Source organism: Pristis pectinata, chromosome 1, assembly GCF_009764475.1.
Source record: "Pristis pectinata isolate sPriPec2 chromosome 1, sPriPec2.1.pri, whole genome shotgun sequence".
In the NCBI taxonomy this organism is placed as follows: domain Eukaryota; kingdom Metazoa; phylum Chordata; class Chondrichthyes; order Rhinopristiformes; family Pristidae; genus Pristis; species Pristis pectinata.
Genome location: NC_067405.1, coordinates 91,276,663 through 91,290,475, shown reverse-complemented (window position 1 = coordinate 91,290,475; position 13,813 = coordinate 91,276,663). Strand labels below are relative to the sequence as shown.

At 44.5% G+C, this 13,813-nt stretch overlaps 1 protein-coding gene across 1 annotated transcript in view; it reads left to right on the top strand.

Moving 5' to 3' along the window:
• Positions 1 to 13,813, top strand: part of LOC127584657 (pleckstrin homology domain-containing family G member 3-like) — a 171,502-nt gene that overhangs the window by 149,759 nt on the left and 7,930 nt on the right. The window contains exons 16-19 of the mRNA XM_052041548.1: positions 1,375 to 1,389; positions 1,878 to 2,213; positions 5,988 to 6,104; positions 11,992 to 13,780. Coding sequence (XP_051897508.1) covers positions 1,375 to 1,389; positions 1,878 to 2,213; positions 5,988 to 6,104; positions 11,992 to 13,780 — 2,257 coding nt within the window. The remainder of the gene's footprint in view (positions 1 to 1,374; positions 1,390 to 1,877; positions 2,214 to 5,987; positions 6,105 to 11,991; positions 13,781 to 13,813) is intronic.

Here is a 13,813-nt window from a genome sequence, read left to right as displayed (position 1 = left end):
ATGATTGAATGACAGAGCAGATTCAATGGGGCGAATGGACTAATTCAGCTCCTGTATCTTTTGGCCAGGTAAAGGTACCCAGCAGCAGGTGTGAACACCAGCAAGAGCCCCTGTTAATTTGTAGGCCCACCAACCCCATTCAAATGAGATGTCTCCTCAGTTGCTTTTAGACTCTGGGGTCGCTACCAGAGGCCTCCAGCCAGGAGAATTTTGAGGCGACCTGAAGTCCACATTGCCTGTCAACCAAAACATGATCATGCAGAAAATAGTCACTGGGCTGCAAGATCAATAATAAGTCTTCAAGAAGCACGTTGGATCTCCTAATAACTTTTCCAACCATGTTGAACAAACCATACACTAAAAATTAATAAACCAATCTCTTAAGAAATAACATTGAAAGGAGTAGGATTAAGATGAGCTGGGATTTCAGCTTGCTTGTAAATGCTGTTGTAATTCAGCCACTTTTTAAACTTTAAAATACGCCCTCTTATATGAAGCTGACAAGTTCCAGAATTTATACCTGTAGATTTGGAAGAAAGCTAGCCAGAGCAGACTACATTGCTTGTCATGTTTTCAGGTGGCTACAGTACTTTCAGTGAAGACAGATTCCAAATGTACTGTCTTGCATCTGGTCCTCAGAAGCTTCTCCCTAGCTGTTCCGCCACTTCTCAACCCAAACTGCCAGATATACAAGTCTATGTGTTGAGTTGGATATCATGGCAGAGACCTGGTATATTAGCATGAGGAATACGAAAAGATTGCAAGATGATGGTGTTTTATTATCTGTTTCTTGTCACCTTTATAGGCTATTAGTCCTAATACTTCCATTCATTTTCAGTTTTTGGTAATAGTTTAGGACACTGGTGAGAATGTTTGTCAGACCTGAATGATGCAGCTTCGTGGTTTGGTAGGTCAGTTAGTATCTACCATTTTGATAGATACTAACTGACCGACCAAACCACTAAGTTGCATCCCAATTGATTTGGGATTGGAACTCACCGAGGACGGACAGGGTAAAGAAGGCATCCATTGTGCTTGAGATGGCGGTCAGTAATTATTCTCTCGGGATCTTTAGGGATGGGCAATAAATGCTGGCCTTAAGTGATTAAAAGTGTACAAGTAAAAGGATTTGAATTTCTTTCACAGCCTCAGCTAAAATATTTCACAGCCAATGAATTACTGTTGAAGCGTGCTAATGTAGGAGATGTAATTATCTCCGAATAATTTCTTTTATTGACACAATTGAAGAATAAATATTGTCCCGGATACTGGTGTGAACCCTTCTACTAGTCTTCAAAATAGGATCTTTTATTTCCACCTGAGAGGTAGATAAGGGCTTGGTTTGTCAGATGTGAACAATGGCTCCTCTGATAGTTTAGCATTCTTTCAGTACCACACCGGAGGAACTGCTTGGACTGTGCCCTTGAATTTCTTGAGTGGGATGTGAACCCACAATCTTCTGTCTTGGGGACGAGTTACATGACTGCACGTGGGGTCAGAGAATGTCCATTTGTCTGATTTTGGCACTCAGTCTTGCACCAGTGGAATTAAAAGCATCAGGAAAGTTCAAGAACCTAAATTCAAACTGTTCAAACTGATGCAACTGCTCCAGATAATACTCTATCAGGACTGCCTGCTTTTGATTTAGAGAGACCACAACCTATGTCAACAGATGAGAATACTGAGTGGGAGTCCTTTATGATATTATCCTACTGAATCATAACAAGCACTCATGAAAGAAAGTATCAGGTTAATCTTCACCAGTGATCATCTACAATGATGACCATTGTTGGAAGGAGTCAGAATGTCTCCAAGTTAGAGAAAGTCTCAGTGTGCATTTTTCCCCGATGACTAAACCATTTGACCCCTTCAAACAGCACGCAGGTAGTGACGGAGAACTCCTAGGCAATAAAGACTCTGTGAACACTCTGACGGTTGTCAGTTCTCTGGGATCTAGTACGAGTGAGCCTGAAAGCGATAAGCATGACAACGAGGATGACCTGGCCCACAGCAAGGACTCCCTGAACTTCCTGAATGCAAGTGACTCAGAGGAGCTGTCCAGAGGTACTGAGCTTGCCTTGGGAGACGTGGAGCCAGAAGAGGAGTTGATGATAGAGGGCGACCAGGTAGCCGACTTTGCCAGCTCACTGCTGGCTGCCATCTCCTGCTGGCACTATAGAGCCAGAGCTTTGCTTTCTGCTAAGTTCTCCATGGTGAGCGCCTCTATTTCTGTCTTTCTCTCTCTCTCTCTCTCTCTCTCTGTCTGCCCTCCTGCATGGAAAAAGCCATGGCTGCCTGCTCTGCTGGTTTGAACCAGCTCGGAGTGACTACACCACTAACTTCTTAACCCTTGCTGCTTATGTTTGCTGCCGCTATCCCCAGCATGCTCCGGGGCTCTGATTGCTATGACGAGGAATGCATTGGATAATTCAGCAGGTTTGCACATTACTGTCTATATATCCAGATCAATAGACAACCCTAATGTCAAGTCAAGAAACCATTAACCCATGAACTGCAGATAGAAGCTGAAGCAGATGACATTGAATGTGTTGTCAGTGATCCTTTGTGATTGCTGATTAATTTAAGAATGGAACTCAATTCAAATCTATCACACTCAACAGGATGAACAAGGCCTCCCACATCTGGAGACACAAGATGCCGGAATCTGGAGCAACACACAAAAAATGCTGGAGGAACTCAGCAGGTCAGGCAGCACCTGTGGTGGGAAATGGATAGTAGACGTTTTGGGTCAAGACCCTTCATCTGTACTGATGAAGTCCAGATGAAGGGTCTCGACCCAAAACGTCGACTGTCCATTTCCCTTCACAGATGCTGCCTGACCCACTGAGTTTCTCGAGCATGTTGTGTGTTGCTCCTACACCTGGGTATCAATTTAGTGTTTGAAAGAGGGCTTAATGGCTGAATGAATGGGAAGATTCTGTTACAGAGGTTCAAGCCAGCCCTGACCCTGATAGGTGGCTGTTTGATGTTCATGAGGTTTCTAAGTAAATTAGTTTGGGCAACCTTGCACCAATTATGTGTGGACTTATCTTCATGGTGTAAATTAGACTGTAGATGGAAGCAGGTACCAAAATAATGAATGCACCACTTTACCTGAGGGAGCACGAGGGTGGTTACCTTGGGCAAGGGAAATGTAACACTGTGCATTAAATAAGCTGTTGAATTGGGTTAAGATCTAGAGCTAACTTTTGCACTGAATATAACTTGTACCTGACTCAGGAGTTTTTGATTGAATTGCCTAAAGTGAACTTTGGCTGATAAAGGATAGCTTAAATGCCGGGCAGAGTTTGATGGGACAGGGTTGAGGGAGCTTTACTTTATATCTGCCCTGTACTGACCTGGGAGTTTTTGGAGGAACAATTTTAAAGAAGATTTAGTCTGCAGCTGCCTTGCAAAAGCTTTATGCGTGCATAATGTTATGACTGTCTGGAATGGGAATTCTGTGGAGTTACCATTTGGGAAGAAATGGATGTTAAATAATAAAGATGGAAAGGATTATTGTTTGCCTGTTTATCTAGGTGATGAATGTTACTATTGTAGACTCTGAACTGCCACGTGTTGGCTCCAAACTCTGGTGTAGCCCAGTTAGATGAAGAATCAAACTCTCCCCTCGTACCCCAACAATAAGTCCTATCCCTACCGCACTTCCAGACCTCAGATCCTTCTCTGCAGTTCAGCAGATTGAAGCTCCAATTTTGGACACCAGAAAGCAGCTCGTTTCCCCAATTTGGTGTCAAAGAAAGGGTGATCTTGCACAGCGTCTACAAAGCAGGATGGAGATTGGCAAAACTTTGTTTGGTGTAGAACTTTTAGCGCTGATCTCCAATGTGTGGGCTAGATATGAAGCCAGGTTCTAGAGGTGGAAATTTTGATGCCTGATCAACTGCACCATTAAATTTTCCTAATTATAAAACCAACATAGAAATGGGAGTTTCAACAGTGAAACAGGCCACTTGATCAAATCAGTCCATGCCAATGTTTACCCTCCATAACTGGTCTACCTACCAGTCTTAGATTTTTTCTTTTATCCACTTACCCAATCAAATCTTACATCACAATTTCTGCTTCATTGACATCCCGGGCATGAATTCTGTACACTCCCTTGACCTCTGTGCTTATCTTTTGTGTTTAATATTGCACCAGTAGCTCCATTGTTACAACCCCACGAAAACAAAGTTTTCTTCTATCAACTATGTACCATCCTTTCACAACCTTAAACATTATCATATCTTGTCTCCTGCATTGCCTGATTGGGGGGAGGGGGGGAAACACAGCTTTGTTGAATATAAAAATGAAAAACTGCTGGAGATGATCAGCAGGGCAGGCAGCATCTGTGGAGGGAAAAACTGGTTCACGTTTTGGGTTAGAAATGTCTGGCCAATGATCTGAAACACTCTGTGCTTCTCTTTCCACAGATGCTGCCTGACCTGCTGAGGGTTTCCAGTGTTTTCTGTTTTTATTTCAGGTTTCCAGCATCTGCATTTTATCTTTTGCTATTTCCATCACTGTTTGTTTCATGTCTTTATCCCAGGCAATATCCCAGTTGATCTGCATTGTGGCCTCTTGATAGGCTTGTCACCTTTCCTCTACAGAGGAACAAAATACACTCCACAGTACTCTAACTGAGATCTTATTACAGACTTAAATCCTATATGTGATTAAAAACCAAATTCTATTTGCTTTAACGGTCTAAACGACTTGAGGTACTGCCTTTAGTGTCCTGTCAGCTTGAATCCCCTCTTCCACAGCACTGAGCTATCTCTGACAGGCAGTATATTCACTGCCGCAGATTTTTTCTTACCAAATGTATGACCTTGTATTTATTGTCGCTGAACTCCATCTGCCGCTGTTTAAGCACATCCACCCATAGCAGCCTTCCAAGGAAGTAACAAAAGCTATTTTGCTGATATTTGTACATTTCAACACCACTGGCTTGGGCTTTTGTCCAGATCATTGGCTTGCACGGTGGACAGAACTCTTGGGAATGCCAATATCTGCCCCCAACCACTCTGGAGAAACAATCCTAACTTTCTACTACTAATTTTCTCCTTGCTATCCACCTTTTAATCTTGTTTGTTTTCCTTCTTATTCTATAAGCCTTAAACTACCCCACTGATCACTTGCATGGCATGTACTTTTTCTGTGCCTTTTGTAAAAAAAATCTTTTTTAAAATTGTCATGTTGTGCTCTACTGTTCTGTGCCATTTTCTCAACCTACTTTGCACTAACTTGTTGATTCCTTACCTACCATGATGTTCTGGCTTTTGTTGCTCATTCCACTTTGTATTTGGATTTCAAACGTAGCTGTGCTGGTTTAGTGATTTGGATTTTCTTAGTTTGTTTCGCTTATAAGTTTATGTTAATTAGATCAGCTGCTTTATTTAGCACCTACTCTCTCCCACCTCCTTCCCCACCCCCCACACCACTAAATTTCTCTCAATTCCCAATTCCTTTGTCTTTATTTCTTATGTTACCAACTCACTTTCTGATGGATCTTTTAAGTGACTGTGGACAAACAAAATCAATGGTCAGGTAAAGAATCAATAAGAGAGGGAAAAAAAGTGTTTGTGAAGATTTATTTCCCTGAAGGAAGCAAAACCAGTCCAGGAAATAACATGGAGCAAGTGTTAGCTATAAACACTCTGAATAAAGTGACTTGTACACCAGTCACGTTACTTCTAATGTTGCTGTAATCTTATTCAGTCATAATTCGCATGTTTGCAGCTAACTTGGTGCTGTTAATCTCTAACCTGCATTTAACAGAACAATCCAATTATTAGGTTGGCTCATCAGGGACAAGATTAGCCTTGTGGGAAGGGATCTAGGGTTAAGAGACTTGGGGACCTGCGCTTATGATTCTGATGGGGGTAGGGGATGAGTGGAGTGAACGGCATCCTTCCCGCTCTGGGCCAATCCGCACCAATCACAGCCTCTTGCTCAGCACTATTTATGTCGCCTTTCAGCAGACTGAGACTCCTGTTGAGCTACAGGAAGCCAAAGGATTCAAAAGGCAGAACAGCCAGCCATCCGCAAATGCTGAGAAGCGGCGTGTCTGGGAAGCTGATACCAGTGCATCTGAAGGGGTATGTACAAGAAAGAAGAAAGACTTGAGTTTGCATTGCCCATTTATTGTCCATTTCAAGCATTCCAAGGTGCTTTGCACTTCATGAAATACTTTGAAATGAGGTCACTTTATCAACATAGATAATGCAGCAGTTAATCCAAGGACAGTTATGCCCAGGAATTAGACCGTTTTGCACATGTTCCTTGTGTATAAATTGTGCATAAAATATTATTCACATGTTTTGAAATGTTTTCAACCTTTCCTTAACAATCTTGCAATTATTAGTTTTTGTGCCTTCTGATTTTTGTGTTAGTTGCCTGTTCTAATTTACGCAGTCCCCATTTAGTGCACCAAAAATGCTTTAAGGTCCAATTTCTGGGCATTATTTTTTTCGCAAAGAACAATATGACAATGGCTGCATAAAACAGTACAGGCAAGTGTTACAGTGTTACACAGGGGTTGCGTTCCTAGAAAGTGGCCTAAATCGTGAATTTTGTTTATCCTTAACGTGAAGCCGTGTCATCTGTGTGTGCGAAATGTGACTTGGAGAAAAGAAATTTGTGTTTATTTTCTTTCATTAGTTCTAGAGTGAATTTTATTCTGTATCTCAAATTTTTGGATAGTGATTTGTGAATTCCCTTCAGGCAAATTTCCATTGCCTGAATGGCTGTAATGCGGGGGTCACCAGTAATGTTGATTGTGGGACAAATATTGGCCGGGAAGTTAGGGAGAGCTTCCACATCATTGATTAAAGGGACCTTTATATCAGAATCTTGGCTGAAAGGTGACAACCTCTAATAGGACAGAGTCAGCAAATGTTCCATATTTTGCTTAATTTGAAATAATCTGACACTTTGCCCTCTGTGATCCACCCCTTGGGAATTTTTGGGATTCACTGGAAGGAATCACACCCAGCAAGGCAGAAGAACCCCTGCACACTGAGCCAGCTGCAGCCAAAGCTCTCAACCATTTCCATGTAACTGCTTTGGGAGGAGAGGAGGAGCAGCAGCAATGACTATAACATCTTTTTTTTTTGAAGTATAATGCTGGCAACCAATCTGCATTGGAAACGTCAGGCCTAGATTTTTGTGCTGAAGTTGCTGTAGTAGGACTTGAACCTACAACCTTGTAACCTCGAGGTGAGAGCCCTGAAACTGAGCCACCTACTTGAAGCCACCTACTTCCCCAAGAGAGAGAGTTTCAGAAGGGGACATCACACACTGTGGTGTCAAGTGTCTTAGTCCTGTCCTTGCCCCAAACAATGGTCTGTGCTGTATGATCCTGTTCCTAATGTCAAGGGTTACTGGATACTGACCAGGAGCATTGGCTAATTCAGCAACTCCATGTGATAAACAGATAGGATTTATCTGAACTTTGCAAGCAGCTTCTGATGCCACTGCAACCACAACACCTTGCATTTGTATAGCAGCTGTAACATGGTAAAGCATCCCCAGTTGTTTCAGGGGAACTTGATCAAACAACTTGCACCCTCACAAGGAGGTGTTGGGCTAAGATGGTTCTGAAGATGGCATTTGTTGCTTGTCCCTAGTTGCTGGAAGAAAGTTGTCCTGGGCCTTCATCGAGTCTTACTGCATGGAAACGGGCCCTTCGGTCCAACTCTTCCATGCCAACTGTGTTACCTAGCAAGCTGGTCCCAGCTGCCTGTGTTTTAGCCCTCTAAACCTCTCCTATCCACGTACTTACCCAGATGACTTTTAAATGTCACTAATGTGCCCGCCTCCACCACTATTTCTGGCAGCTCATTCCAAATGCGCACCACCCTTTGCATGAAGAAGCTGCCCCTGATGTCCCTTTTAATTCTCTCACCTCTGATCTTAAACCTATGCCCTCTTGTTTTTAGCACCCCCTCCCTGGGGAAAGAGACTATGTGCTTTCACCCTGTCTATGCCCCTCATGATCTTATATACCTCTATCGGGTCACCTCTCAATCTCCTACATTCCAGGGAATAAAGTCCTAGTCTATGCAACCTCTCCTTGTAACTCTGGCCGTCAAGTCCAGGCAACATCCTGGTAAATCTCTTCTGCACTCTTTCTAGTTTAATAACATCTTTCCTATAACAGGGTGACCAAAACTGAATACGATACTTCAAGTGCGGCTTCACCAACATCTTACATAACTGCAACATAATTTCCCAACTCCTATACTCAATGCCCTGACTGATGAAGACCAGCATGCCAAATGCCACCTTCATCACCTTATCTACCTGAGATGTCGCTTTCAACGAACTATGCACTTGCACTACTGCCCAGGGCCCTACCACTTACTGTACAAGTCCTACCCTGGTTCAATCTCCCAAAATGCGATACCTTGCATTTATCTGGATTGAAAGCCATTTGCCAGTCCTCAGCCCACGTACCTAGCTGATCAAGATCCCCCTGTATTTTTCATAACTTTCTACACTGTCTACACCACCACCTATTTTAGTATCATCCACAAACCTACTAACTGTGCCTTGTACATTTACACCCAAATCGTTTATATAAATTACAAACAAAGCTTCCAGCGCCGACACCTGTGGCACACCACTAGACACAGGCCTTCAGTCCGAGAAACAACCCTCGACCATCACCTTCTGCTTCCTACGACTTCAGCCAAATATGAATCCAATCCACACTCTCCCCCTGTATTCCATGCAATCTAACCTTCCAGACAAGCCTGCCATGATGGACCTTGTCAAAGGCCTTGCTAAAGTCCATATAGACAACATCTACTATCCTACCCTCTTGGTTACCTCCTTGAAGAACTCCAAGAGATTTCTCAGACATGACTTCCCAGCGCAAAGCCATGCTGACTGCCTGAATCAGACCATCTCTCCAAATGTTGGTAGGTCCCCTGTCCCTCAGAGTCCCCACCAGCAATTTACCCACCACCAAGGTCAGACTCACCAGCCTGTAGTTTTCTGGCTTGTTTTTGCTACTCTTTTTGAACAATGGTACCACATTAGTCTCTCTCCAGTCCAGCTGAACCTCACCTGTGGCCAAAGATGAAGTAAAAACCTCTGCAAGGACCTCCACAATTTCTTCTTTAGCTTCCCACAAGGTCTGAGAATGAACCAGGTCATGCCCTGGGGATTTATCCACCTTAATGCGCTTACGGCCTCCAATACCTCCTCCCTCGTAATTTATTTGTGGTCCAAGATATCACCACTCATTTCCCTCATTTCCTTAGCCTCCATCGTTTTCACCACAGTAAAAACTGAAGAGAAATATTCATTAAAAATCTCTCCCATTTCCTTTGGTTCCAAACACTTCCTTTTGAACCACTTCCAAACAACGGGATAATTTTGCCACTTCAGAGAGCAGTTCAGGTAACCAGTGTGGGACTGGAGTTATTATATGGGCCCCTTATCTTAGGAAGGATGTACTGATGCTGGAGAGGGTTCAGAGGAGATTTACGAGGATGATTCCTGGAATGAAAGGGCTTACATACGATGAGTGTTTGTCAGCTCTTGGACTGTACTCACTGGAGAACAGAAGAATGAGAGGGGACCTCATAGAAACATTTAAAATGTTGAAAGGACTGGACAGAGTAGATGTGGCTAAGCTGTTTCCCTTGGTGGGTGAGTCCAGGACTAGAGGGCACAGTCTTAGAATTAGAGGGTACCGGTTTAAAACAGAAATGAGGAGAAATTTCTTTAGCCAGAGGGTCGTGAAATTATGGAATTCTTTGCCACATACAGCTGTGGAGGCCCAATCATTGGGGGCGTTTAAGGAGAAGATTGATAGGTATCTAATTAGTCAAGGTATCAAGGGATATGGGGATAAGGCCGGAAATTGGGGCTAGACAGGAATAGTTTTAATTTAGCTCATGGAGCAAACTCGATGGGCCGAATGGCCTACTTCTGCTCCTTTGTCTTGTGAGTTGGTAATAATCCATAAATGGGTGCTGACGGTCCTTAGACGATGTTAATAACTTTGCAACAATCTGATACTTCTTACTAAACTAACTTTAAAAAAAATCCATTTTCTTTAAAGGGTATTCAAATTCTCAAAGCACTTGTTTAAAAATAAGGGGTTGCCCATTTAAGACAGATAAGTGATTCCCCCCCTCTCTGGGGGATGTGAGTCAGTGGAAGCAGAGTCTCTGAATATTTTTAAGGCAGAGTCGCAGGAGTAATACAGTATGGAAACAGGCCCTTTGGCCTAACTCATCCATGCTGACCAAGACCCCCATCAATGCTTGTCCGATTTTCACACATTTGAACCAGATCCCTCTAGATCTTTCCTATCCATGTACCTGTCCAAATGTCCTTTAAATGTTATTGTATCTGCCTCAACCACTTCCTTTGGCAGCTCGAAGAGATTGGTAGGTTCTTGATAAGGTTGCTGGGGTAGGTGAGAATGTGTGGATGTGCGGACAATCCAATCAGCCATGTTCTTACTGGTGGAGCGTGCTCAGTGAGCTCCAACTGCTCCTAATTGCCATGCTTGTATCCGTGTTCTCTGGATTATTAGTCAGGCCTTTGGATAACGAGTCCAACAGTTCAGGAAAAAATTGGATAGCTGTGTACGTAATGCTTGGCCATCATGGCTTCATTGTCCACCGAACACTAATCTAGATGCAGAAGGGGAAATGGGCACATATCTCATGTAATGTAGTGGACTTAGCTTGGGGAAATTCTGAGAAGGTACCTCCTTGCCAAAGACTACTTAGCAGGAGAGGAACCTGGTTTTATAGTACACAATGTTGATGTGAAGAACATCTTTACTTTATTGAACTTCTTCATAATATCAAGATCATCTTATTGGGTGCACATCTTCTCCCTGAATCCCTGATGAAACAGATATGCCTGCAAATGTAAAGTGTTGAAGAAGCTGGTGTTGCAATGAACTGATATAGTTTTAGTCATAGAATGATGCAGCACAGAAACAGGCCCTTCGGCCCACCATGTCAATGCTGACCATCTGATACCTATCTATTACTCATCTCATTTCCTAGCACTTGGTCCGTGGCCTTCTATGCCTTGGTGATTCAAGTGCTCATCCAGATGCTGCTTAACTGTTGTGAGAGTACCTGCCGCCACCACCTTCAGATCTATTCAGTGTTCTGTTCCTGATGGTGGATGTGTTGATGTGATCTTGCATTATTGCACAAATTAATTTTGCCCAGTTAATTAACTTTTCAAATCAGTGATATTATTTCATTGAACGTACAGCACAAAAAAGAGGCACAAGACCAACCATTCCGTACTGGTGTATGTACTTTTACTTGACCACTGCAAATTCCTGAAGGCAAAGGTTGTGGGTCTTGTCCATTGTTCAAAGGCAACATGGGCATGGAAGGGTTAATCTGGAGGAAGTGTAGTGACTTCTGAGCTGGAGGTGAAGAGGGGTGAATGTATGTACCTAATAGCTTAACGTGCAAAGGAAACAGATCTAGAGGAAATGTGTAGCACTTATAAAGAGTGAAATGGACATTTGACATTTTGGGTCAAGACCCTTCATCTGGACTAAAAGAAAGAGGGGAGACAGTGTGAAAAGGTGGAGGGAAGGGGTGAGGCAAGAGCTGGTAGGTGATAGGTGGATTCAGGTGAGGGGGGTGATGGAGGGTTCACCTCCACCTATCACCTCCCAGCTTCTGACATCATTCCCATTCTCACCCCCTCTCTCATCTGCCTATCACACTCCCTCACTTGAATCCACCTATTACCTGCCAGCTCTTGTCCCACCCCTTCTCCACCTTTTCACGCTGGCTATCTCCCCTCTTTCGGTCCAGAGGAAGGGTCTTGACCCGAAACGTTGACTGTCCATTTCCCTCCATAGGTGCTGCTCGACCCGCTGAGATCCTCCAGCAGGTTATTTGTTGCTCCAGATTCCAGCATCTGCAGCCTCTTGTGCTACTTTTGTTGCCCTAATTAATGTTGCTATGTTTTTGTAATCATTAGGTCACCCCTGATGTGGAACCTATGTCCATTCAACAGATGGTGACTGAGGCCTGCCAGTCTGCCCTTGAGGAAATGCAGTCGGACACCGAGGCTACTCACAGCCCAGAGGGACCCAAGGGAGCAGACGAGGTCCCAGAGGCGATCGACGCCGACCTGAGTGGTTCCGGGAGGGGGAGCGTGGAATCTGCCGTGGAGTGCTCATTCAACGAAGTGGGCGAGGAGCCGAAGCACTTCAGCAGCGAAGACTCTTCAGAGGAGGAGGAGCAGGAGCGGGACTCGCAGAGCATCCTTCCGCCATCGGTGCTGGGGCAGGCTAGCCTCATTGCGGAGCACTTCATGAACGGCCAGTCGAGGTGCAACAGCTTGGTGACAGACGATGGCAGCTCCTATGGCTGCGTGACGCCAAGGGTAACCAACAGGCAAAGTAGCCTTGAAAGCGGCGACAAACCATTGAGGAACAGGGGTGTGCGTGATGATTGGCAACTGAGTGATGTCGTCCGGGGCAGCAATGGCCAAGAGAAGGAGAACCTCTTCGATGAGTCTAACCTGAAAGGCCAGGAGGATATGGAACCGGACACTGATCGGAATGTTCCTAAGAGAAGGGACTCCACCCTCTCCAGGCAGGACCGACTCCTCATCGAGAAGATTAAAAGTTACTACGACAACGCAGAGCATGAAGACGCCAGTTTTAGCATCAAGAGGCGAGAAAGCCTGACCTACATCCCAGCGGGTCTGGTCAGGAACTCTGTGTCCAAGTTAAATGGTCAAAACAAGGAAGAGGATCTGCGAGAGGCCACATTGAGGCGACGACTGGCGTCTTCCAATGTCACTGTTCCCCGGAGGAATAGTCCACCAGTTCGGGCTGTGCAAGACCTTCCAAACCCGAGCACCTGTAGAGATGCTCACTTGTCTTCGGAGCCAGGGCAGGTTTTGGAAAAGCAGCAGACAGAGTCAAGTGATCCTTCGGCAGGAAAGCCACCTTCGGACTTCTCGAGGGAGCCCAGTCCTGGGGAACAGGACCCGATTACAGAGAGTGAATTCCGATCATCTGTGGACATGATTAAGATCTGGCAAGAGATGGAAAGCATGGCGAACGCTGCCACAAAGTCTCCAAAGAGGACAGAGCAGAAGCACGAGACAGTGCAAGGGTTTGAGTCCTTTGAGCATAACCCTGAGAATACAAAGAAAAGGGAAGGCAAGGACCCAGAGGAATCCAAAATGAAACGACTCAGTAACGGTAGAGCTAATCTTGGCCAAGATTTCAACGAACCATTGGTTATTTTAGAAGATGGTGATCTAAGTGCCACTACAGAAGTGTCTCCCACTTCTTCCCAAGCAAGGCCCACTAGAGAAAGTGGGTTGCAAGAAAGACCAAATGCTGTATCAGTAAGCGAGGTCTGCAACCAAACCAAAGAATCTGTTCCACTGTCTCAATCACCAATGTGTGTGCAAACACTCAAAAGCTCGGAACCAGAAGACAAACCCACATTGCTGCCGGATTCCAGTTCCGATCTAACTCTGAAGAGGTGTGACCACAGTGCTCCAATCACGAGACCACAGGTAGTCCAGGCACAGAGTGAAGAGCTGCTAAGAGAGGTGACGGAGAAGATGAAGACCAAGGTCTACCAGCTGGCCAGGATATACAGTCAGAGAATTAAGAACAGCAGGCCAGTGGTCAGAAAGAGAGGCAAGCTGCTGGAGGAGGCACTGGAGAAGGAAGAGGAACAGGGCAGTGAAGTCAGCAAACTGATAACGGTTCAGGAAGATGAGAAGGAAATCGTTGCTGCTGGTGGGTGCACATTTATTTTTTTCCACTCTTGTT